The sequence below is a fragment of the Aotus nancymaae genome, unplaced genomic scaffold (assembly GCF_030222135.1).
Source record: "Aotus nancymaae isolate 86718 unplaced genomic scaffold, 86718_ANA_hifiasm-v0.15.2.pri h1tg000016l, whole genome shotgun sequence".
NCBI classification, from domain to species: domain Eukaryota; kingdom Metazoa; phylum Chordata; class Mammalia; order Primates; family Aotidae; genus Aotus; species Aotus nancymaae.
The window spans coordinates 73497490-73525179 of NW_026988428.1; the positions used below are offsets into that span (position 1 = coordinate 73497490).

Below are 27690 nucleotides of genomic sequence, written 5' to 3' on the forward strand. Positions count from 1 at the left end.
GGTTACGTTTCAAAGAGAAGGTTTCTAGGTCCTTGAGAAAGACATTAGTGAGTTGTAAAACTGGCAAGAGGTTGGAAAAGATTTACACCTCAAAGTGGCAGAGAAATAATTTATAATTGCAGGTTTTCTAAAGTAAATACTATAAGAAAAGGGAGGCCAGGGAACTATAGTTAGGAAGGAAATTGTCTAAAATTTTAGTCAAGATCGGGAAAAGGTTAAGGCTGATCTTGGACAGCATGTGTGTCTATGTGTATATTTGTGTATATGTGTGTATATATATGGATATATGTATATGCACACATTCACATATATAATTGATATTTTTGTACTATTTACTAAAGCACTTTGCAGACATGATATTCTCTTAACCTCTCAGTACGTATTTCTGCAAAAACCTGCTTACTTCTGAAAGTTCTTCCTCTGGTGTTGGAAAGCTGGCTTTCAGGACTGTAAGGTCTGTTTTCGCCGAAGACGAAACAGAGAAACTGAGGCCAGCACGAAAATAATCCAATGCAAGGGAATTTATTCAGGCTCCCGGACGAGGTTCTGCGGTCCGGACAGGAAGGGCCAGAGAAGTCGCCCGGACTCCGCTCAGGCACGGGGTTTTATAGGGAGTGGAGGCATCCGATTGGCTGTGGCCAAGGTGGGTGGGACAAAATGGAGGGGAGTGGGACCCGGATGGAAGGGCGTGGGACCTGGATGGTATCAGGTAAGTCCTGATGGGGCTTTTTTCCCTGGGCTCCCGGCGGGGGGAGGAGGCGTGTCTGAGCTCCCGGCAAGGGAAGGAGCCGTGTCCGAGCTCCCGGCAAGGGAAGGAGCCGTGTCCGAGCTCCCGGCGAGGGGAGGAGGCGTGTCCGAACTCTCCACGACGCGGCCAACCTTACAAGGACATCACAATCTGAGTTGCTGGTTTGTTATAGGTCATTTGATTCCTCTTGTTGGACTGGAGAAAATTCTCCCATAATTGACTGGATTTGTTTGTTACTGCTCTTGTTGTGTTTTTTTTTTTTTTCACCAATGAGAAGGGTAACTTTCTTGCAGCTTCTAGTCAAACAGAGCAGTATTAGAAAAATGGGATGTATGTGCTGATTTTAATTTCTCATTCAACACTCCGTTTTGATTTGTCCTCTGCAGTGTTGACCATGATATTTACAGTGGCATTTGGATTGTCAATGTCATGCTGATTTCATTTTACTAGTGTAGGATACATTTATAATTTTACTTTTCATAGTGACATGAACAAAATCATTAATAAATATTAACCAAAACACATTCCACAAAGTCATCTTTACTTGTATCAACTTCCAGGTTGGACGTACACCAGAAAATATTTTCAATCCCTCCTCTCCCCAAAAATCCAAAACAGTTATCCAATCTACCATCTGGTTGATAATGGAATACTCAAAAATAAATGAAAGATATGAGAGTGCAGATATCTCTTCAACATATTGATTTCAATTCCTTTGGATATATACCCAGAAGTGAGATTGCTGGGATCATATAGTAATTCTATTTTTACTTTTTGTTAATACAGAAATTAACTCCAGACTATTTTTAGTTTTTTGAGGAGCCTTCATACTCTCTTCTACAAATGGCTATGCTGCTTCACAATTGCAACAACAATGTGTAAAGTGTTCCCTTTTCTCCACAGCCTCACTAATACTTATCTTTGGTTTTTTTTTTTTTTTAATAATAGCCAGTCTAATAGGTGTGAAGTGATATCTTATTGTGGTTTTAAATTGCATCTCCCTGATGATTAGTGATGTGGAGCATGTTTTCATATCCCGTTGTCCATTTGCTTGTCTTCTTTTGCAGCATTATTTACAACAGCCAATCTAAGTGTTCACTGATAGATGAATGAGTTTTTCGAATGTGGTCATCTATGGCCGGGCGTGGTGGCTCACATCTGTAATCCCAGCACTTTGGGAGGCCGAGGCGGGTGGATCACCTGAGGTCAGGATTTTAAGATCAACATGGCCAACATGGTGAAACCTTGTCTCTAATAAAAATACAAAAAATTAGCTGGGCATGGTGGCAGGCAATCCCAGCTACTCAGGAGACTGAGGCAGGAGAATCATTTGAACCCAGGAGGCAGATGTTGCAGTGAGCCAAGATCATGCCATTGTACTCCTGCCTAGGCAACAAGAGCGAAACTCCATCTTAAAATAAAATAAAATAAAATGTGGTATATATACACAATGAAATACTATTCAGCCTTAAAAGAGAAGTAAATTCTGCTACTTGTGACAATGTGGATGAATCTGGGGGGCATTATGCTAAGTGAAATAAGTGAAGCACAGAAAGACAAATACTGCAAGATCTCATTTAAATGTGGAATCTAAAAAAGTCAAACTTGGAGAAGTAGGTTGTTACTAGAGACTGGGGGAAAGAGGAACGGGGAGATGCTGGTCAAACAGTATGAAATTCCAGTTTAGGCAAGTGAAATAAGCTTTTGAGATCTATTGCATAAAAAGTATGTGAGATGATGGAGATGTTAATTAGCTTGATTTGATCATTCTACAATGTTTGATTAAATCATTCCACATGTATCAAAACATCACATTGAACCCCCAAAATATATAAAATAATTTTCCGGTTTAAAAAACAAAACAGAAGGCCGGGCGCGGTGGCTCATGCCTGTAATCCCAGCACTTTGGGAGGCCGAAGCAGGTTAATCACCTGAGTTCAGGAGTTCAAGACCAGCTTGGCCAACATGGCAAAACCCCATCTCTACTGAAAATACAAAAATTAGCCGGTTGTGGTGGCGGGTGCCTGTAATCCCAGTTCTCTTCAGGCAGGAGAATCACTTGAACCCAGGAGGCGGAGGTTGCAGTGAGCCTAGATCATGCCACTGCACTCCAGCCTGGGCAACAGAGTGAGACTCTGTCTTAAACAAACAAACAAACAAACAAACAAAAACAGAAAGATATGGAACAATGTGAAAAATCTGGATATTGTTATTTACCTTATCAGTGCTTAAAACTGTCTTATAACAATTTTTCAGAATGAGACATCTAACTAGGAGAAGGAGTATGCAAATAAAGGTGTTATAATGTGAACTATTAATCTTCTTAGTAGGGATTCTCATTGGGAGAGGTTTGAGAAACCAGAGTAAAGAGGATCAAATATAGATTGATTTCAAAATACAATAATTTCATGTTTATTTTTAATAAATATAACGAATTAATAAATTACTTCAGGTATGCGGGACTAAAACGAGGCATCAATACTTCATGCCTCATGCAAGAGTTTCAAATGGCTTCACTGCTACAGCTGCCTGTCTATGTGGTTAGAAACTGTTGTTCAGTGGTGAGCAGTTCGTGGGCTTCAGGTTTCTCTTTCTGAAATGGCCCAATGATAGTGGTAAATAGGTCACTTCTTGTTGGTCACGAGCTCAGGCGATATTTTTAAGGATCAGTAACGTGGTTCTGAAGCACCTTGCAGGGGACTTAGAAAAAAATGTCTCTGTCATAAAACTCTGTGTCCTGTGATTTTTGTTGTTGAAACTGGAGCATAAAAGAAAAGAGAGAGAGAAGAAGGCAAGCAAATGCGTAAACAGAGCTCAGGATACAGCTTCAGGACAGGGAACTGGAGATCAGTAATCAAATCCATCACTACCCACCAGGCTCAAGGCCTTGAAAACTACCATTTGTGACCAATACACTCATCCACTCAATTTCAGTCCGTGTCTAAGGTATCAAGCTCTAGAAATTAGAAATAAAGCCAGAACCAAAGGAAAAAGTTCCCATTTCCAATAAACTCAGTTATTGTTGACACTTCATTGCTGGGCACGGCGGCTCACTCCTGTAATCCCAGCACTTTGGGAGGCCGAGGTGGGGGGATCACCTAAGGTCAGGAGTTGGAGACCAGCCTGAACAACACGGAGAAACCCCATCTGTACTAAAAATACAAAATTAGGCAGGCATGGTGGTGCGTGCCTGTAATATCAGCTACTCGGGAGGCGGAGGCAGGAGAATCACCGGAACCCGGGAGGCAGAGGTTGCAGTGAGCTGAGATCATGCCCCTGCATTCTAGCCTGGGCAATAAGAGTGAAACTCCATCTCAAACAACAACAACAACAACAAAAACACACACAAAAAAACTTCGCTGAAGAAATCATGCTCTTATCATAGAGTGGTAATGCAGTATTGATTTAATTTTAAATATATCCTATGTTGATGGTTAATATTTATTGGTGTTTACTATATGCCAGGCTTTGTATAAAGCACTTGCATGCATTAGTTCAAATAATCATTGTCATAATGCAGCAAGATAGAAACATTACTATCTACATTTTATATATGAGGACACTGAGGATTATCAATTAATGTGCTCAATTTCTGCTGGGTGCGGTGGCCCACACCAGTAATCCCAGCACTTTGGGAGGTCGAGATGGGTGGATTACTTGAGGTCAGGAGTTCAAGACCAGCCTGGCCAACATGATGAAACCCTGTCTCTACAAAAAATACAAAAATTAGCAGGGCATGGTGGCACGTGCCTGTAATGCCAGCTACTCGGGAGACTGTGGCAGGAGAATGACTTGAACCCAGTAAGTGGAGGTTGCAGTGAGCCAAGATTGTGCCACTGAACTCCAACCTGGGTGACACAGCAAGACTCCATCCCCCAACACCCCCATTCTACCTAGCTAGGAATTGGAACAACTAATAGTCTAAGAAAGGTTTATCTCATTTCAGAAAGATAAGCTTGCAGAAAGATAGTATATAAATATATGAAAATCTGGTTTATTTTTAGCTCAATTTTTCCAGTAATTTTTAACTATTTGAATTTAGCTATATAAATAAGCCTGTAGATACTAATGTATATTGATTATTTAATCATTAATTTCTGTACATGTGCTTGTCTTTCTGTGTACTGTCTACCTGTCCTCATTGAGGCAAAACACAGATCGCAGTGTATGATTAAATTAGACATGTCAACTTCCACGACAGTCAAACTATCTCTTTTTAAAAAATGGTACATGACTATTGTTCTTCATGGCACAGAAAACAATATTGTGTTGAAAACAATTCGGATAATGATTAGTATGTTTTGTCTGCTTGACACCAATAAACTTTATTTTTTGAGACAGAGTTTTGCTCTTGTTACCCAGACTGGAGTGCAATGGCGTGATCTCGGCTCACCGCCACCTCCGCCTCCTGGGTTCAGGCGATTCTCCTGCCTCAGCCTCCTGAGTAGCTGGAATTACAGGCACGGGCCACCATGCCCAGCTAATTTTTTGTATTTTTAGTAGAGACGGGGTTTCACCATGTTGACCAGGATGGTCTCGATCTCTTGACCTCATGATCTACCTGCCTCGGCCTCCCAAAGTGCTGGGATTACAGGCGTGAGCCACCGTGCCTGGCCCAATAAACTTCTTAAGATTTTATTTTTATGTGTATTTTATTGTGTGAAATGAGTTATATTTAAATATATTTTCTTTCTTTCTTTTTTTTGAGACACAGTTTCACTCTGTTGCCCAGGCTGGAGTTCAACGGTGTGATTTTGGCTCTCTGCAATCTCTGCCGCCTGGGTTCAAGTGATTCTCCTGCCTCAGCCTCCCAAGTAGCTGGGATTACAGGTGCCTGCCACCATACCCAGCTAATTTTTGTATTTTTAGTAGAGATGGGGTTTCACCATGTTGTCTAGGCTGGTCTTGAACTCCTGACTTCAGGTGATCGGCCGCCTTGGCCTCCCAAAGTGTTGGGATTACAGGTGTGAGCCACCATTCCTGGCCATAAATATACTTTCTGATTGATGAGTGCATGTTTTTTTCTTTGAACCGTACACTTAGATAGAACATCATTACCATTCTGTTACAATAGAGATTTTAACATGTTCACATTTGAAAAAAACAATTTTGAGTTCCATTTGTACCATAATTATGTCATGTATAAATTCATATACAATAAGCTATACATGACTGATAATGTATACTCTATTATTCCACGCATAAACAAAGCAAATTTATTTCCATGTTTGGAGTCATTGGCATCAGCCAACCTGTGGGAGAGATTCTAAATTAGGCATGAGAGGCGGCAGGGGAGTTGCTAACATCCTTTATAGTAAACAACTGAGGCAGTCCTTGATTCTGCCACATCATGAGGATTTTATCGATAAGATATTTCATGAAAGAAAAAGAAATAGTAAAACTGCACCAAAGGAGAAAGAGTATTGAATTGGAAACAAAGAAGACATAAGAAACAATAACAACAGTTAGTAATGCTTTCTCATTCAATCCCCAGGAAAACCTTCTGATGAGGGTACTTCTTTTTTTTTTTTGAGACGGAGTTTCGCTCTTGTTACCGAGGCTGGAGTGCAATGGTGTGATCTTGGCTCACCGCAACCTCCGCCTCCTGGGTTCAGGCAATTCTCCTGCCTCAGCCTCCCGAGTAGCTGGGACTACAGGCGTGTGCCACCATGCCCAGCTAATTTTTTGTATTTTTAGTAGAGACGGGGTTTCACCATGTTGACCAGGATGGTCTCGATCTCTTGACCTCGTGATCCACCCGCCTCGGCCTCCCAAAGTGCTGGGATTACAGGCGTGAGCCACCACGCCCAGCCTGATGAGGGTACTTTTATCCCCTTCATTTTACAGATGTGGAAAAAGCAGATTAGGGAATTCAACTGGACCATAATTATAAATATAGTAAATGATACGACTCAAACTAATATCTTGCATTATCTGGTATCAAACTTGTGTCCTTAATCATAATATCAAAAGGAAATTAAATATGGGGTTTGCAACCAGGGGATAAACTCTTGGGGAAATAGTCACTTATTTAAAAAAGAATTTATTGAGAAGCAACCTTGAAAAAACTTGACAAAAAAAGGATGAAATTATTTCATACTTACTTTTCTACAAAGAAAAAAGATAATGTATCTCACATTTATCACACATATGCAGTGAGAAGGTGTGCTGGAGGCTGTAGCAGTGCCTTTCACACAGGAAAGGACCCTTACTCTGAACTCTGCTAAGCAGAAGGGTGGGAGTGCCTCATGATGGCTCATAATGAATTTCTTGACCCAATGACTTCCTTTGTGGTTTCATCGGCGTTCACAGGAGCTGCCAACACTCTAGCTTTATGGTTTTCAGCTCTAACAAAGTGAGGAGCATAGAAGTCCTTTTGTTTGCTCGAAGACCAACTGTTAGGATCACATATTGTACATGCCTTGTCTGTGATGCTCAGATTTCCTAGGAATTCAATTTCTGTACTGAGTCTCTGTCTTTATTTCATTCTGGTGCGTTTGACTGTCAACCTAGAAGGAAACATTTACATCTCCTCAAACACTCTCCTTCAGTCCTTGTCAATTTCTAAAGTAGTGATAATTTTATGCTTTTTTTTTTTTTAAAGGGAGCTGTTATGAGTTGTGCTGGAAACCAAGAAAGGATGAGCAAAGAAAAAAGTCCCCTGAGTCATTTGACCCCAAACATTTTGGCATACCCAAAGGCTCCAGAGCACTTTCAGTAATATGTATTATTGCTGTTGAAGATCCTGCCCCTTGGTTTGGGTTCTGTAGCTAGACAAAGAGAAAGTTAAGACCATCTGCTTTATTTTATTTTATTTTATTTTATTTTATTTTATTTTATTTTATTTTATTTTATTTTTTTAAAGACAGCGTTTCACCATGTTGATCAGGCTGGTCTTGAACTCCCGACCTCAGGTGATCCGCCCGCCTTGGCCTCCAAAGTGCTTGGATTACAGGCGTGAGCCACCACGCCCGGCCAAGACCATCTGCTTCTGTGTCGCATTGTCCTAAACTTTTCTACTTGACCTAGATAGAACTTGGGTATTAATTTATCGGCTACCTTTTTTTTCCTTTCTTTTTCTTTTCTTTTTTTTTTTTCCTGATAGCAGTACCTAGTATCAGTTACCTTTAAAAACACATTTTAAAATTTACATTTGCAAAACCCCTTTGATTATTAACTTCCAATGTATGTTGAGGCGAGTCAGTGCAAAGTGGTTTCAAAGTCACATAATACTTAACAAAGGGATAGCATGTTAAGGTAATATAAAGGGTCTTGGTTCTGTGAAGCTAGAGAAGATCTAGACCAGGAGAAAGTCTCAGGCATTTAAGACCATGTTTTCTGGTTAAGGAAAGGATAATTGAAAGCAGTCACAAGTGCCATGTTTCATTCATTTACCATCATTATCAACAACTTATTTAATGTAGTAATAATTTTGTAATTGGGATTTCTAAAGTCCCATAAACTGGAGCTAACAATATTGCCTCACTAGCATTAACTACAGATGCTACTATATTAACCTTTCATTCCGGAGTTTGAGATGTTGAGTGATTTCTGTGACTTGGGCTTATTGGTAATAATTTAATAGGCAACAGAGTATACATTCTGTTCAAAATAAATGAAATGTTTCTAATCAACAGATTTTATTTGTTTCTTTTATGACTTTTAAGAAACTTAAATGCAGCCCAAAGTAGCCTTTGCATATCAGCCCAGCTAGAGAATTGTTCAAAGAGTAGTAATAACCTTTTCTCTTTCTCCTGACATTTTTACTGCTACTGAACATCATTAATAAAAAACATTCTGGGGCTGGGTGTGGTGGCTCATGCCTGTAATCCCAGAACTTTGGGAGGCTGAGGCGGGCAGATCTCTTGAGATCAGGAGTTCGAGACCAGCCTGACCAACACGGAGAAACCCCATCTCTACTAAAAATACAAAAAAAATAAGCCGGGCATGGTGGTGGGCGCCTGTAATCCCAGCTACTAGGGAGACTGAGGCAGGAGAATCACTTGAACCCAGAAGGCGGAGGTTGCAATGAGCCAAGATTGCACCACTGCAGTGGGTGCGTGGGTGACAGAGTGAAACTGTGTCTCAAAAAAAGAAAAAAAAAAAGGCTCTTTTTTTTAGTTTCCTGTATAAGCCTAATATTTCTCTTTATTGATTTTTCAAATTGCACTACATTTATTTACTGAATCATTTTGAAAATTTATGCATATGTGTGTATATACATGCTAAGCATCAGTTTTTGGAAAAAATGAGTAATACAATGGACAAATGTAATTTTTTTTCAAAGCCATGATGACAGGTTAAAATAGAAATTAGAATATAAGGTATGCATCAATAAGAAATAAAGGGCACAGGTCAGCAGTGTGTTGCCATGGTTGAGTCACATACATCCTTTTATACTATTTCTTTGTGTTTTTTTGAGACGGAGTCTCACTCCGTCACCCAGGCTGGAATGCAGTGGTGCAATCTCGGCTCACTGCAACCTCTGCCTCCCAGAGTCAAGCAATTCTCCTGCCTCAGCCTTCTGAGTAGCTAGGATTACAGACAAGCACCACCACGTGCAGGTAATTTTTGTTTTTTGGTAGAGAGGGGGTTTCACCATGTTGGCCAGGCTGGTCTCAAACTCCTGACCTCAGGTAATACTCTGGCCTTGGCCTCCCAAAGTTATGAGATTACAGGCCTGAGCCACTGCACCCAGCCCATTTATACTATTTCTTTAGCAAACCAAAAAGGAATGGTCTGGTCCAATGGTCCCCAACCTTTTTGGCCCCAGGGACTGTTTTCATGAAAGACAATTTGCCATGCATGGGAGCAAGAGGGTGGTGGTTTGGGATGATTCAAGTGTATTTCATTTACTGTGGATTTTATTTCTATTATTACATTGTAATATATAATGCAATTATTCTACAACTCACCATCATGTAGAATCAGTGGGAGCCCTGAGCTTTTTTAGGGGGGCAACTAGACAGTCCCATCTGGGGGTGATGGGAGACAGTGACAGCTCATCAGGAATTGGATTCTCATAAGGAGCACGCAAACTAGATCCCTTGCATGTGCAGTTCACAATAGGGTTCATGCTCCTATGAGAATCTAATGCCTCTGCTGACCTGATAGGAAGCAGAGCTCAGCTGGTAATACCAGCAATGGGGAGTGGTTGAAAATACAGGTGAAGCTTTGCTCACTCACTCACCATTCACCTCCTGCTGTGCACCTGGTTCCTAGCAGGTCACAGTACTGGTCTGTGGCCTGGGGCATGGGGACCTCTGCTCTGGTCAATTACACATTTCTCCTGAAATCTGGAGAGACAACATACCAGTTCCTCAGAGGAAACAAAGATTTTCCTAAAAAATCACATCAAATTAAATTACTGCTGACTGCATTGTGATCCAAAAGCTAATACCATTGATTGATCAGTGCATTCAAATCTATAACACTATGTGAGAAGATGAGTTTTTCCTTACTCTGGAAGTGTACAGCAGCATCAAATTAAAGCACCCACTGTGTGAGTTTTTCTGATAGAAGAAATTATTTTTATTATCCACCTGAAGAGCGAGAAGATAGAAACGGGGGTAAAATTAATCTCTAAGAAGCCTATGAGGGTGCTATTCCTTTAAAAACTCATTACCACTTGAACAAATTAGGAAGAGGCAAGATGGCTGACTAGATGCAACTAGGAAGAACTTCTCCACCAAGACAGGCCAGAATATTAAGCAGACCAGCATACCCAGAACAGATCATCCTAGAGAGCACGTTGAGAGTGGACAGGGAGACAACCCAGATGCTGAGGCTGAAGGAGAAGGAAGCTGGGAATCCCTGTACCAGGTTTCTAAGAACCTGAAAGCATTCAAAGGCTAGAATCACTCCTAAGGAAAGGGTGAGTGAAACAAATATGGAGCGACCCACTCTGAACACAGACCTCCAGGAACATAGCTTCAGGAAACCCCACGACCCCTATGGACATTTGAGTGTTTGGTTGTGGGGCAGAGGGAACTGCCCAGACCATAGCCAAAGATAGAGCTTGAATCTGCCTGGAGCCCAGGTGGTCTGGGGAAGGGACAGCTACAGTGGAACATGGTCATAGACACTCACCCTTCAAAGTTCTCCATACTCCTCTAGGTGGCTCTGATCTATGCAATCCATCAGACCTGGAGATAGCAGGGCTGTCTTGGCCACGGGACCAAGGCAGGTCCTATCTGCACACCTCACTCTCCACTGACCCTTCCCAGAGTCCCTGCCTTGCTTTGCCAGCATACAGCATCAGATACTCCATGGAGTGCCTTTTCCAGTGGCCATCGCTGTAGTGCTTTCTCCAGATGCCAATGTGGACCCACCAGAACGCTTTTGCTGACAGCCTCCTGCCAGAGTGTGTTAGCTTGTGACCTTGCCACTGCCACTCTGAAGATGTTCACCTGTGGAGCCCCAGCCAAAACCACCAAAATGTTTCCCACCCATGGTACCCCGGTTCCCCCACCAGAGAACGTCACGTCTGCAGTGCCTCACTGGACAATTTACCCCTTAAACCACCCTCATCACCTCCGGCAGTCTTGGAGCACCTTGGCTCTTCCAGCTTACCTGAGTCTCAACCTCAAAAAACTGAAGAACTAAACTGTGGGCTTGGTCTCAGGCACCCAGGGTTAGAGCACATAGCCTAAGAGTGCAGAGTTGAGCCTGGGTCCTCTCAAAGCATCCAGAAACAAAGCCATTAGACTATACTCAAATTGTGTCACAGTCAAACCCTCAAAGACAACAAAGAACATAAGAACAAAAAGCCCCATTCAAAGGACAGCAACTTTAAATGAAAAAAGAACATCAGCTCTCACAGATGAGAAAGAACCAGAACAAAATCTCTGGCAACTGGCAACTCTAAAAGCCAAAATGTTTTCTTACCTCCTGCCTCAGTCTCCTGAGTAGCTGGGACTACAGGTGTGTGCCACCATGCCTGGCTAATTTTTTTGTATTTTTAGGAGAGACAGGGTTTCACCATGTTGGCCTGGCTGGTCTTGAACTCCTGTCCTTAAGTGGTCTGCGCACCTCACCCCAAAGTGGTGGGATTACAGGCATGAGCCATGGTGCCTGGCAATACTATGTCTTTCAATCCATGAACATAGAATGCCTTTTCATTTATTTATGTCTTGTTACTCTATCTTATTTTTTGAGATGGAGTGTCCCTCTGTCATCTGTCACCCAGGCTGGAGTGCAATGGTGTGATCTCAGCTCACTGCCGCCTCCCAAGTTCAAGTGATTTTTCTGCCTCAGCCTCCCAAGTAGCTGGGACTACAGGCACATGCTACCACATCTGGCTACTTTTTGTATTTTTTTGTAGAGATGGGGTTTCAACATTTTGGCTAGGCTGGTCTTGAACTCCTGACCTCAAGAGATCTTCCTGCCTCAGCCTCCCAAAGTGTTTGGATTACAGGCATGAGCCACTGCTGTTTATGTCTTGTTTATTTTATTTCTGCAATGTTTTGTGATCTTTTATGTACAAGTCCTTCACCTTCTTGGCTAAGTTTATTCTTAAATATTTTGTTGTTTTTCATGCTATTGTATTAATAAACATGATTGTTTTCTTAATTTCTTTTTTGAATATTTTATTGACGGCATATAGAAACATCTGACTTTTTGTGTTAATTTTGTATCCTTCAGGTTTTGTAATTTGTTTATTTTTTCTAATGGTTTTGGGGTGAACCCATTAGGGTTTTTATTTTTATTTTTATTTTTTTGAGATAGGGTCTTGCTCTGTTGCCCAGACTGAACTGCAGTGGCACAATCTGGACTCACCGCAACCTCTGCCTCCCGGGTTCAAGCGATTCTCCTGCCTCAGCCTCACTAGTAGCTGGGATTACAGGCATGTGCCACCACACTCAGCTAATTTTTGTATTTTTACTTAGGGACTGGGTTTCACCTTGTTGGCCAGGCAGGTCTCAAACTCCTGACCTAAGGTGATCCAACTGCCTTGGCCCAAAGTATTGGGATTACAGGCATGAGCCTCTGCGCCCGGCCTAGAGTTTTCTATACATTAGGTTTTGTCATCTGACAACAGAGATAATTGTACTTCTTTATTTCCAGTTTGGATGTATTTTATTTTTTCTTCTTGCCTAATTACTCTGGCTCAAACGTCCAATATTATGTTACATAGAAGTAGCAAAGGTGATTATTCCTGCCTTGTTTCTTTTTCTTTTTTTGAGACAGGGTCTTGCTCTGTCACCCAGGCTGGAGTGCAGTGGTGTGATCATGGCTCACTGCAGCCTCAATCTCTCAGGCCCAAGCAATCCTCCCACCTCCGCCTCCTGAGTACCTGGGACGATAGTTGTGCATCACCATACCCAGCTAATTAAAAAAAATTATAGAGATGAGGTTTTACTGTTTCCCAGGCTCTTTTTCTTATTTTAGAGAAAAAACTTTCAATGTTTTGCTATTAATTTAGCTGTTTTTCATACGTCACCTTTATTATGTTAAGGTAAGTTTCTTCTACTACTAGTTCGCTGAGATTTTTTTTAAAAAAATTATAACGTCAAATTTTGTCAAATGAAAAAATTTTCTGCTTCAATTGAGATTATCATGTTTTTTCCTTTTATTCTGTTAATTTGGTGTATTATATTAAATTGTTTTTATATCTTGAAGCATCCTTGCGTTTCATGCATAAATCCTACTTGATCTTGATGTCTATTTATTTAATATGCAGCTGAATTGGTTTCCTAGTGTGTGGTTGAGAATTTTTTGCATCAGTATTCCTTAGGGATATTGGTCTATAATTTTCTTGTAATCTCTTTGTCTGGCTTTGGTATTGGGGTAATGATGACCTCATAGATTCAGTGAGGATGAGAGAATTCAGTTAGAGGTTTCCCTCCTCTTCAATCTTTTCTAAGAGTTTGAGAAGAATGGTAGACTTCACCAGTGAAGACATCTAATCCAGATATTTTCTTTATTATTTATTTATTTTTTGAGATGGAGTTTTACTCTTGTTGCCCAGGCTGGAGTGCAATGGTGTGATCTTGGCTCGCTTCAACCTCTGCCTCCTGGGTTCAAGCAATTCTCCTGCCTCAGCCTCCCGAGTAGCTGGGATTACAGGCATGTGCCACCAAGCCTGGCTAATTTTGTATTTTTAGTAGAGACAGGGTTCTTCTGTCTTGGTCAGGCTGGTCTCAAACTCCCGACCTCAGGTGATCTGCCCGTCTCAGCCTCTCAAAGTGCTAGAATTACAGGCGTGAGGCACCTTACCCAGCCCAGAGATTTTCTTTGTTGGAAGGTTTTGGATTAATGACTCAGTATCTTTGCTAGCTGCAGGTTCATTCAGATTTTATATTTCTTTGTGATTAAGTCTTAGTAGGTTGTGTATTTCCAGAGCATTCTCTATTTGTCTGTTATCCAATTAGTTGATGTGCAATTTTTCATAGTACTCCCTTACTAACCTTTTTGTTTCTGTCAAATCAATAGTGATGCCCCCTATTTTATTTCTGATTTTAGGTAATTTGAGGACTTTTAAAAATTAATCATTGTAGCTAAAGGTTTAACAATATTGTTAATCTTTTCTAAGGACCAACTTTGGCTTTATTTTCTCTATTTTTCTACTCTATTTTATATACATACCTTCTAATATTTATTATATTGTTCATTTGGCTAGTGTTGGGTTTCATTTATTTTCCTTTTTCTAGTTACTTAAGGCATGAAATTAGGTTGTTGGTTTAACATGTTCTTTCCAATGTATTTAAAGATAAAAATTTGCCTGTAAGCACTACTTTTGTTGCATCCCATATGCTTTGATATGTTGTGTTATTATTTTCATTGGCCTTAAGATATTTTCTAATTTCCCTTGTATTTTTTCTTTGACTCATTGGTTATTTAAAAGTGTTTAAATTCCACCTAATTTTCAATTTTTTAGTTTTTCTTCTGTTACTGAATTTTAGTTTCATTCCATCATGATAGGAAATAGTGCTTTGTATATTTTTAATCTTTTAAAATTTATTAAGACCAATTTTGTGGTAACATATAGTCTGCCCTGAAGAATACTCCATGTCCACTTGAAAAATATATATATTCTGCTGCTGTTGGATGGAGTGTTCTGTATGTTTTTTAGGTCCAATTGGTCTATAGTGTTGCTCAAGTCCTCTACTTTCTTATTGCTCTGGTTGTTTTATGCATTATTGAAAGTAGGTATTACAGTGTGGGAATCTAAGTCTCTCTGTAGGTCTCTAAGTACTTGCTTTATGTATCTGGGTGCTCCTGTATTGGGTGCATATATTTAGAATAGTTCGCTCTTCTTGTTGCATTGATCCCTTTACCATTTCATAATGCCCTTCTTTGTTTCTTTTGATCTTTGTTGACTTAAAGTCTGTTTTATCAGAGATTAGGATTGCAACCCTGGTTTTTTTTTTTGCTCTCCATTTGCTTGGTAAATCTTCCCCTATCCCTTTATTTTGAGCCTATGTGTGTCTTTACATGTGAGATGGGTCTCCTGAATACAGCACACCGATGGGTCTTGATTCTGTATCCAATTTGCCAGTCCGTATCTTTTGATTGGGGCATTAAACATTTACATTTAATGTCAATATTGTTATGTGTGAATTTGATCCTGCCATTTTGATGCTTGCTGGTTATTTTTCCTGTTAGTTGATGCAGTTTCTTCATAGTGTGGATGGTCTTTACAATTTGGTGTTATTGCAGTGGCTGGTACTGGTTGTTCCTTTACATGTTTAGTGCTTCCTTCAGGAGCTAATGTAGATGATGAGGGGATGGATGCAGCAAACCACCAAGGCACATATATACCTATGTAACAAACCTGCATGTTCTGCACATGTACCCCATAGCTTAAAGTGTAATAATAAAAAATAAATAAATAAATAAATAAAAGTAGGTATTACATTCTCCGAGTATTATTGGAGAGCTATTTCTGTCTTCAATTATGTCAACGTTTGTTTTATATATTTAGGTCTTCTGATATTTAGTGCCTATATGTTTATAATTGTTATTTATTCTTGATGAATTGACACTTTTATTATATAATGTTCTTTGTCATATATCTGTCTATCTATCTATATATGCATTTATTTCATCTGACATTCATATGGCCATCCCAATCTCTTTTGGTTACTATTTGCTTGGAATATCTTTTCCATTCTTTCATTTTCAATTTATATGGCCTTTTAGGTCTAAAGTGAGTCCCTTATAGATACCTTCTTGTCAGATTCTATTTTTGCTATCAATTTTGCCCATCTATGCCTTTTAATTGGAGATTTTAACCCATTTACACTTAATGCAATTACTGAGGGGGAAGGACTTATATTTTCAATTTTTCTATTTATTTCAGGATGTTTTATAGTTATTTTCTCATTCATTTTCTTCCGTTATTGCCTTTCTTTGTGTTTAGCTGTTTTTTTTGGTAGAGACACATTTTTTATTATCTTCTCCTTTCCTTTTGTGTATATTCTATAATTTGTGTTATCATAAAGATCATTTATAATATTTAAAATTTTTAACAATCTATTTTAATCAATACTAACAACTTCAATGGCAAACTAAAACTCTATTTCTACACAGCTCCACCCCTCTGCTTTATGTTATTGATATCACAAATTATGTCTGTATTTATTTTATTACCACTAACAAGGACTTATTATTTTATTTATTCAGTTGCTTCTAAATCTCATAAAAAATAAATAGTGAAATTATACACCAAAATCTTGATGTTGAGCATTATATTTTGCTGATGTATTTATCTTTACCAGAGATCTTTATATTTTTATATGATGATGATGAGTTATTGTCTTGCATCCTTTCATTTTACTCTATAGAACTCTCTCTAACTTTTCTCATAGGGCAGGTTTAGTGCAACAAACTGCCTCAGATTTTTTTTTGTCTTGAAATATTTTAATCTCAGTCTCATTTTTGAAGGACAGTTTTGACAGCTATTAAAATTCTGATTGACAGGGTTTTTTTAAAATTAATAACTTTAGACATATCACCTGTCTGCTTTGCAGCCTCCAGAGTTTCTCCTGGACAGTCCACTGATAATTTTATCAAAGAGCTGTTGTTTGTGACAAATATTTTCTTGTTTTGTTTTGTTTTCATTATTTGTTTGATGTTGTTTTTTAGATTCACTATATCTTATTGTGGGTCTCTTTGCATTTATCATACTTGGACTTCATTAAGCTTTTTGGATTTGCAGATTCATGTTTTTTAAAAATCAAATTTGGCAAATGTCTTTATTTTTAAAAATATTCTTTTTTTTTTCTTTTTCTATGACACCTATAATGGGTATATTGGTCTGTTAAATGATACCCCTTAAATCTCTTACTCTCTGTTCACTTTTCTTTATTCTTTTAAAAACTTTATTGTCTTCTGGCTCAATAATTTCAAATGGTCTATCTTCCAGGTAGCTGATTATTTTTTTTGTAGCAATAATAAAATTTTCAGTTGTGTTATTTAATTTTTTTATCTCTAGAATTTGTTTGGTTTACTTTTATATTAATATTTTCTATTTGTTGATATTCTCATTTTGTTCTATGTATCACCCAATTTCCTTTAGTTATTTTTCTCTTTTATTCCTTTAACTTTTTGAGCATATTTAGTACAGTTATTATTTGTTCTCCTTCATGAATAACCTCTAAAAATTCATATTGTTTCTTCAAATGGATTGTGATTTTTTGAAAATTGAGCACTTGAAAAAACAGCTACCTCTCCCAGTCTTTGAAGATTGGCTCTGTGCCAAGGCAATTCTGTATTTATTAACTATGCACTTTAAGCCTTGGGATTAGCCTTAGGTAAAGGCTTCAGGTCTTCTCAGGTCTTTTAGAGCGTGAGTTTTTCCTGGGTCATTGTGTGGCTTTTTCTGTTTTCCCATATACGTGGCTACTTTTGAATGTCTTAATGTCCTGAAGAGTCCCATTCCAAATTTTCTTGACTTCTTTACTTAACTGGAGTATATGATTGTAGGGAGACAAACTTGCTAGCCTGCTGATGACCTGGTGAATCTAGCTTAAGTCAGTTTATCCTTACTTCCCCCAATACCTCTACAAACATATGAATCCAAAGGAAACAGAATTTCTTTTCTTTAGTACAATTTACACTGTGTTCAGTTTTGCTCAGCTCAAGCTCTCCTCTTTTTGGTCTGACAAGTTTCAGTGGTACCATGCCCTATCCCTGGTTTTTTTTTTTTTTTTTTTTTTTAATCTTGTATCATGAATCATTTGTGGTGTTTTTATTATTTCATTACTAGACAGTGTCCAACACAGAATATAAACTACTCTTTCTGAATAATGGCTTTTGGAAGTAGAATGTATTCACATATTCTCTCCAGCCACTTTGGGATGGGAGGCATTTTCTTTGGGGGAACAATAATGTGAAATTCAACCAAAATAGAATAGTCGGTGATAATTGTTCATAGGAATTGTATCTGGGGACTGCAAAGCCCTGGAACAAAGAATCTATTGAAAAATAGAAGTTTGGATAGTGAATATGTTTGCAATTTCAGCTATTGAAGAAATTGGAAGAATCAACTACCACCAAGTCTACCTGGGGACAAAGGAGTCCTTCCAAAGACATATATGTCTCAGGGAGAAGAAATAGAGCGAAATGGACCTTGAATGTTTAATTCATGTCTTCACTTGTCACTGAAAGAAATAGGGAATTTTTCACTAATGTGAAGATGAGACTTTCAATATATCTTCTTCACACAAACACACATGGCTATCTTTCATTAGAAAAAGAGGTTGAAAAATATATATTTATGGTTTCTCAAACTCTAGATATATACACCAAACCTTGGGAAAATGGAAACTGTAAGACCTGTGAAGAAGCCAAAGAAACTTAAATGGTTTGTAGCAAAAGGAGCAATGAGCAGAGATAATTAGAATTCATCTGCAAGAAAGACTTAGTTGATAGGAAAGAGGAACACAAGGAAACTGTGATTCTGAGGTACCTGGGGACACTTCTACTTTTAAGATTAAAAGATTTATTCTGTTCTGTAATATCCACCCTGAGTAATCCATGGTCTCCTGAATATCCACTAAAGACACAGTAGATAGGTTTTGCTAGAATGCCTACAGCCATTGGCATAAAATTCTAAGAATGATTCTAACATATATTCTTATTGGCTTAATTAAATATTGTTCTTTAAATTGATAATTACTCCATTAAATTATTGTGTTCCATTTTTAAGATACATTCTTCTATCATCATTGTAGTTATACAGAATATTTTGCTATTATTTTGGTCATATTCTGAAAATCATAACATTCATCCTCAACTTATTAATGTCCAATATACATAGTTGCTTTACATCTTCCCAGACATTGTAAGAAATTTAGAGCCTTTTAGCTCTATTTATTACTCTTTTGAGATAAAATGCAACTCTTACTTTAATGTAAGGATATGTCATGTAGTGAACTTTAGTTTTATGCCATTACAATTGTAGACATTATTTATGGTTTCATATAATTGCTATTCATTTAGACTTACATCTATACTTACCTATTTCATTGTTTTTTATCCTGAGTCTTTGAGGTCCCATCTGAGATCATTTTCTTAAACTGAAAGAATATTGGGCTGGGCACAGTGGCTCATACCTGTAATCGCAGCACTTTGGGAGGTCGAAGAAGACGGATCACCTGAAGTCAGGAGTTTGAGTCCAGCCTGGCCAACATGGTGAAACCCCATCTTTACTAGAAATACAAAAATTAGCCAGGCATGGTGGCACATGCCTGTAATCCCAGCTACTTGGGAGGCTGAGGCAGGAGAATCACTTGAACCCAGGAGGCGGAGATTGCAGTGAGCCAAGTTCATGCTACTGCACTTCAGTCTGGGCAACAGAGAGACTCCATTAAAAAAAAATCTAGCCAGATATAGGTGAAGGGGAGGAAGGCAGCAAATCACACTGCCACGTGTGTACCTATGCAACAATCTTGCATATTCTTCACATGTACCCCAAAACCTAAAATGCAATAAAAAAATCTATATCTATATATCTTAAATACATATACTTTTAAATATATATATTTTTATACATAGTAGAATATATATGTATTCTAGTGTACTTTCTTAATACAGTTTTAAAGGTAATAAATTGTTTTTGCTCTACTTAAATGATCTTCCTTTTACCTATGGAGTATAAGTAGATGCTCATATCATTCCCATATGATTAGATAATTGTCTTTGAGAATATAATTTTAGTATGGCAATTGTTGTCATTCAGTAATTATATAGTCTTCATTTTCTTTCTCTTTTTATAAGTTAGCTGCCATTATAATTGTTTCTCCTTTCAAGGTAAACTTTGCTTCTCTTCCTACATTTAAGTTTTTATTTGTGTTATTTTCAGCAGTTATATATGATACACTTAACTTGTTATCATTTTATTCACCCTACTAGAGTTCATAATGCTTTGGTAGTATGTAGTTTGATATTTTCCATCAGTTGTGTAAAATTCAGATATTAGCTCTTCTAGTCTAGGTTATAGGGATATTGTGATTTATAAAAACAAATACTGAGTTGGTAGAGCATTAGGAGCGATTGTCTTAGCAAACTCATTACTCTTTATGTGCAGTTTTTGCTTGCTCTTGCTGAAAGAACTCATTGCCGATTTGTATATGCAAGTTCACTTTGAAGCACCATATGTAGATGAGATGACAGTAATGCAATTGAAAGAGACTTTCTGCTCTGTTGAAAGTTATTCAAAGTGAAGTGTAGGCTCAGTAGGGAAGGATGCTGCAATTATGAAGAGTATCTTCTAAGAATGCTGTATAGAAATTTTCAGCATGTATGCCATAAATTTACCATCTGAATTGAAGTCTTTATTAAAGGCAATAACAGAAGTTGAATCAACGAAAAAGAAGAAATAATATAGAGGTAACAGTCACATAGTAGAGGAGAACTAAAGAAAGAAGAAATAATATAGAGGTAACAGTCACATAGTAGAGGAGAACTAAAGAATAAAAGACATCTATATGCTTTAGGCTTACTAGAATCTACCGAGGAGAAACATGACTGCTGTTAATGTCTTTTATTCACATTCCAAATAATAATTAGTATCAAAATAGTCCTTATGAAGAACTATTTTTATATATGATTCCTTTTTTTTCTTTTATTTTTTTACATTTTTTTTCAGAGACGGGGTCTTGCTATGTTGCCCAGGCTGGATTGCAGTGGCTATTCACGGGCACGATCCCACTACTGATCAGCATGGGAGTTTTGACCTGCTCTGTTTCTGACCTGGGCCGGTTCACCCCTCCTTAGGCAACCTGGTGGTCCCCCACTCCTGGGAGGTCACCATATTGAGGGCGAACTTAGTGCAAACACCCAATTGGTGTAGCACACTACAGCCCAGAACTCCTGGACTCAAGAGACCCTCCAGCCTCAGCCTCCCGAGTAGCTGGGATTGCAGGCACGTGCCACCACGCCCCACTATATGATTCCTAAGAGTTCTTTTTCTCACTGTTTCTCTTTAGAAGATACATCCAGTGTAGAACAATGTAAATCTGCTTGTATGAGCAGCTCTATTTACAAAGAAGCAATATTCTTACAATTTGGTTCATTATGATTTTTTGTTCTGGGGTCAGCCTAGCGTAATAATTATGTTCCTGATCTCTAGAGTTAGACTATTTTAGCTTAAATAATATTTTAAGCTTCTAATTATTACTATTTCTGATACCCAGAACATAAGAATCATTCTCTCTGTATCTCAGTTTTCTTATTAATATGACAATGACAGTGATAATACTTGCATCATAAGATTACACAAGTTAATGCCCACAATCATTGATGTAGTACCAGGGATATTTGAAGCAATCAACAAATGTTAGCTCTTTTGTAGGTGAAAATTGTGATCAGATTCCCTTTAGTTTCTATGTCTATGTGATTTTTTCCCCCCATTATTGACCAACATCTGAAATTTCTTATGTTTGCATTTACTTCTATATGCAAATATATTTAAAATCTAAAATCATTTCAAGGTCATATTTTTATCTTTTGGGTTTGATTGAAATGTCTCCAATTTATACAAAGTTGAGGTTAGCATGCCTAAATGAACACAAGATGTCAAAGATTCTCTATTTATAATTATCTGATGTGTAAGAAAATACAAGAATAAATATCACACAGTACATTTCCCGTTCTTCCTTATTTGTCTTGATAGGACTGGAGCTCAATGCTTCAAAACAAATTTCCTTGATGCCAAGATTTTATTTTCAGTAGATATAAAAATGTCAATTTTCTTCAGAGAAAGATCGGTTACCTTGACAAATAAAAAGTACATTCGAGAAGGTAACTTTGTCACCCATAGTCATTCATTGTACTATAATTTTTGCATTATTGCTTTCAATTAGCCTCTCTAACTGCAAGAGAAGTCCTGATATACAAGAGGTTTTCTGATAAGTACACCATAGTCAACTAACTTTGGTCTTATATTTACAAAGTGAATATTTACCTGATACACATTTACATATATTTACAAAATACATCTAGATTTAAACAGCTTGTGTGTGATACTAAAATTCGCATTGTAAACCAATACATACCTTTGTTTTGTGATATTATTTTGCAATGTTCAGTCTCAATGTTTGCTTTACTCAGAATCTCTTGAAGACAATGAACTGAAATTAACAATATTTGCAAAAGAAAATACTGTTATCACTTTCAAACATTTGGGATGGCAAATAAAACAAAAATCCAAAATTTGCTAAACACAATTTATGCATTCATTGTTTTAATTAAATGAAGAACAAATTGTAAATTATCATTTGCAAGTAATTTATATGAAGGCATGAACTTTTACTTATGAAATATATTTATGAGTCAATGACTAGTGATTTAATAAGCCCTTGTTTGTATATATGATGGATGTTATTCTAAGCAGTTAGTTAACCTAGACAGTCAGGAAAAAAATGACCTATGCTATTTTTGCAGCAAACACCTTTGATGTAGCATACATCTAATCAGTCAGAAAGTACTGTGTATTGTATCATGACAACGCGTCATGTATCTGTTTCCTTCTTCACAGTAACATAGCTTTTTCCTACTCAGATAGTCATTATTTTTATGGTGAGCTATTTTAATATTACACAAAACTCTCTTTCTCTAGTTTTCACTTTCCACTATTTTGCCCAAATTGCCTCCAGAGTAAACACCCCCAAAGCATACCATGAATAATGGTACCATTTCAATCATCTTCAGAGGCTATGAATTATTTATATGCTAAAATTCTAATTCATTAACATTAATCTTATACAAAATTGTATCATTGACAGAATTGTACTATTTTTCTTTATCTGCTATATTTCTAACTACCTTGAAATATGAAACCTTTACAACTACATTATAAGAAATTTAGAAATTTGTATAAAAAGTTATAAACTACATTATAAGAAAATTAGATTAGAAAATGCAATGATTTTGCATTGATGTGTTTTATTATATTTTTAATAATCTGGCACTAGAGATGGCACAATTTGAATTTTTAAAATAAGAATGAATATCCCTAATTTGAATAAATTTTAGCCTAAGTGGTCTGTGGTCACCTATAAAATATTTGGGAGTCTTGACATGAATTGTAGAAGAAATCTGTCTGCATTTCTGCTTTACTAATATCTAACCCATGTCCAGGAACAAAATCTTATAATATTTTGCCCACAAGATTTCAGTTTAGTCCTGTATGAACTCATATTCCCATGATTTTAAGTTATCTGGACCATATTATTCAATCTTGAGTCAGATGCATTGCTAGACTCATGGAAATAAATGTTTCAAGTATTACTGAGTCATTCCCTCACCAGGCCCAGAGTACTGAAGTTGAGTATTTTTCTTATGATGATTTAATTGAAAAAGAAGAAAATATTGTTACCAGTTTTCAGTTTTCCATTTGCTCAAAGCTACAATTTTTCATATTTGTTCCCAAATTGGGTTAGTCCATATTTCAAACATATTCTCATAGGATGGATGTGGCTGGTCATGGACATGATCTTAGTTGATGTGAAACAAGACCTTCTCTAGCTTGTTCAAAATGAGAAATCAAATAATCAAGCTAAGTCTTAAGGCATCACTGCATAAGGAAGCCATGCATGAATGTTTTTTTTACCCAAGAATATTCTTGTTTATTTACCATTTTCTCCTCCATTTCTGTCATATATTTAATTATTTCTGGTTCATTTCTGCTAAGGCCTTAATATCCACCAAAGGTTTCCCTTCTAATTGGTAATTCACAGATAGGATTAGCTTATTTGATGGAGGGAACTACTTCTATTGGTTCAACTGTTTCTCTCCTCCCTTTTGGTTATTAGGACAAAGTTTGATAATAGTAAAACAGAGGGAAAAGCTTCTGTTTATCAGGATATTTTACCAATTTATGTTTTGTTTCATTCAAAAGTAAGTATTCACTACACTTAAACTCTGTTAGTGTCCTCAAACATTACCAAGATGTAGTTATCAAAGTATTATGTCCAATTGCTACAAAACACAACTTGGTTCTAGCAATAAAATAGTCTTCTATATGTAGTAGTAATTCATTTTATTGAATTGTATTATTTTCCAGCTTTGTTTAGTATGACTGCAAAAATTGTATATATTTAGGGTGTACAATTTGGTATTTTGGTATAGGTAGACCTGTATAATAATTTCCACAAGCAACTTAATATATCCATTGCCTCATATAGTTACCTTGTATATGTGTATATGTGCGTGCATACGTGTGTGTGTGTGTGTAATGAGAACACTTAAGATCTACTCTCTTAGCTAATTTCAAGAATGCGTTGAAATTGTTGTTAACTGTAATTACCATGGTGAACATTAAATCTCTAGTCTTTGTTCATCTTTTAACTGAAAGTTTGTGTGCTTTGACCAGTATCTCTCCATTTCTTCCACTGCCTGGACTCTGGTAACCACCATTCTACCCTCTATTTCTCTAAGTTCAGCTTAAAAAAAAAAGATTCCACATATAAGTGATATAATGCAGTATTTTCTGTGTCTGGCTTATTTCACTAAGCACGATGTCCTCCAAGTTCAACCACGTTGTCAAAAGGGCAAGATTTCCTTTTCTTAAGGCTGAATAATATCCTCTCTCTATATATATGTACACACACACACACACACACACACACACACACTTTTACTTATATTTTACCTATTTTTAGCACTGTAATCTCTCTAGAAATTATTTTTTATTTTTTAATACATTATTTTTCAAAATCTATTGTTAAGTGTCATTTTAAAGAACCTACTGTATCATATTATATAGACATACATATGCATATTTACACATTATTTGTACACAGAGGCATATGACTTTATTATTAAGCTTTTCTTTTATTTTGATATATTTACTTTATAAATGTGAAATTACTTACAGCCTTATTTCTAGAAAGGCTACATCCCTACTTCTCTTATTAATATATTTCAGTATATATATATATATATATATATATATGGACTGTGGGCTGTAACAGCGCAATATCATTAAGGAGGAGTATCCATTAGAATCTTAGGGCATACTGGCTGGACATGGTGGCTCACGCCTGTAATCCCAACACTTTGGGAGGCTGAGGCGGGTGGATCACCTGAGATTAGGAGTTCAAGACCAGTCTGGCCAACAAGATGAAACTCTGTCTCTACTAAAAGTACAAAAATTAGCTAGGCGTGGTGGTACATGCCTGTAATCGCAGCTACTTGGGAAGCTGAGGCAGGAGAATTGCTTGAACCCAGGAGGAGGTGGAAGTTGTAGTGAGCCGAGATTGTGCCACTGTACTCCAGCCTGGGTGACAGAGCAAGACTCCCTCTCAAAACAAAACAAAAAAATCTTAGGCCATACCTCTACTTCTGATATTTGCTACCTTGTGTCTGACATGGGCCTGTACAGGTTCTTCATTTCTGGAGTATAATTTCCTTTTTCAATTATTTTCTCTTTTAAACAAGTAACACATGAATTTACAAAAGAAACTGAATATATACTGTAAAAAGTGAAAAATACCTCCCATCATGGTCCCTCTGACACTATTTACTTCAACAAAAAGAAAAAAAATCACTGCAAAATGCTGTGTATATATTTTTTGACCGTTTTCAATTTTTTTGCATGCTTATGAATGAATTTACTTAATTCTTTCTTGTTTCCATTGCAACAGATTATTGCTTGTTTCCATACTAACACTTGCTTCCACAGTAATAGATTATTGCATGGCTTTCTGACTTAATTGGGTGAATTTATACATGTGTATGTGTTTGTATGTGTACATACAAACTTTTTTCTTAAAGTATAAGTAAATGTAAAATATGATTAAAATATAACTTGACAGTTTCACACATCAAATTTGTATAAAAGGGTCCACTCTCCACACATTAATCTATGAGGAAAACTATTATTTTTGTCAAATCAATGAGCAAATGATGTATTTTAAAATTCATTCTCATTTCCATGATTACCCTTCAAGTTGGACATTTTTCTTACTTATATATCCTTGGTTCATCTTTTAAAAAAATTCTTTGTTTTTATTTGAATGTTAAACTTTTGATAATGTTATATTGATTTGAATATGTATTAGGTCTATTCAAAGTGTTTCAACTTTTTTTTTCTGGTCTGTTATTTTTAGCACTGTAATCTACCTAGAAATTATTTGTTAGTTTTTATATCCATAAAAAAATTATTTTTCCATACCTAAATTAGTTTGTTTAAATATCTGTAATTTTGAAGAGCCTACTGCATCATATTTTATATACACATACATGCACACATGTAGGCACACATTGTACACAGGTGCATATGACTTTATTCTATATAATTTGTATACATTTGCATATGACTTTATTCTACATTATTTGTACACATTTGCATATGACTTTATTATTAGGTTCCTTTCTTTTATTTTGATACTTTACTTTATAAAAATATCATGTGAAATTACTTACAGCCTTATTTCTAGAAAGGCTAGATCCTTACCTTTTGTGTTAATGTATTTCAATATGTATTTTATTAATCTCATAAAATTTTACTTTTATGTATAGTTTACAATGAACTGATTTATCATGAAAACACACTTGCATTGAAATTACATAAGTGTTGAATAAATTTAGAACAGTATTATCATTTCTGTTCATCTTCCCACCAACGTACATTTAATATATATTCAATTTATAATAAAGTCTTCACTGATGGACCTTCTTTATGCCTTTAATAAAGTATCATAATCTCTTTTATATATGCCATATACATTATTAGGTATATCAGTTTATTTAATTAAAAAAATTTACTAAATACTTACAATGTGTCAATATACTATTCAAAAGTAGAAGATAAAATGCTGAGCAAATAAAGACAAAGTCTCTGTTCTCATGAAGATAATCTGGTAGAAGTCAGCCATTGAGTACATAATCACACAAATAATCATACACATGAGACTGAAAAATGCTACAAATGACTGGTACATAAGATATCATAATAGAGAAATTGGGCCTAATTATAAGAGAATAATTAGAATTATCCTTTTATCTGTCACAGAATGAAAGAAGAGCAGTCTGTGCACATGCCCCGTGGCAAGAAGGATCGTGGCTAGTTACAATTCATACAAATCATCCCAGAGAAATCCTGATTTATGCCTGTTGTCCCAGACATAAATTGTTAATATAATCTGCTGTCATTCTTACAGTTATCCTTGTTTGTACAACAGTTATGCAATCACACTAACCACGTTACATTCAATGAACTGAAAGCAACCGTGGCTGCAGCCTGGTTCCAGAGAAAGGGTTTGATTGTAGTTGGGGAAGGGAGCCGTGGACCAAGTATGGAAGGGCCTTGTAAACCATGTTCAGGCTTTTAAAATCTATACTGAATCCTCAGGATTAAGAAACTAATCAATAAAGGCAAGTGTGTAGGGTCCAGCCCTACTGGGGTCCTAGGGTGTCCCCTATCGCTGTGCTGATGCGCTGGAACCGAGAAAGAAGACCAGACACTAAAGGACTGGAAAAGAGCACGCCAC

General features: G+C 36.9%; 1 protein-coding gene across 4 annotated transcripts in view; it reads right to left on the minus strand.

The window, feature by feature from the left end:
• Positions 1-855: 855 nt before the first annotated feature.
• The window catches only part of LOC135275430 (uncharacterized), a 32339-nt gene continuing 5504 nt past the window's right edge, over positions 856-27690 (minus strand). Inside the window, exons 4-5 of one of the 4 annotated variants that reach the window (XM_064377649.1) lie at positions 22252-22326; positions 856-1948 (exon numbers count right to left, since the gene is read on the minus strand). In XM_064377649.1, coding sequence (XP_064233719.1) covers positions 1881-1948; positions 22252-22326 — 143 coding nt within the window. In that variant the 3' untranslated portion in view covers positions 856-1880. The other 3 variants (XM_064377652.1, XM_064377650.1, XM_064377651.1) reach the window with 3 other exon arrangements.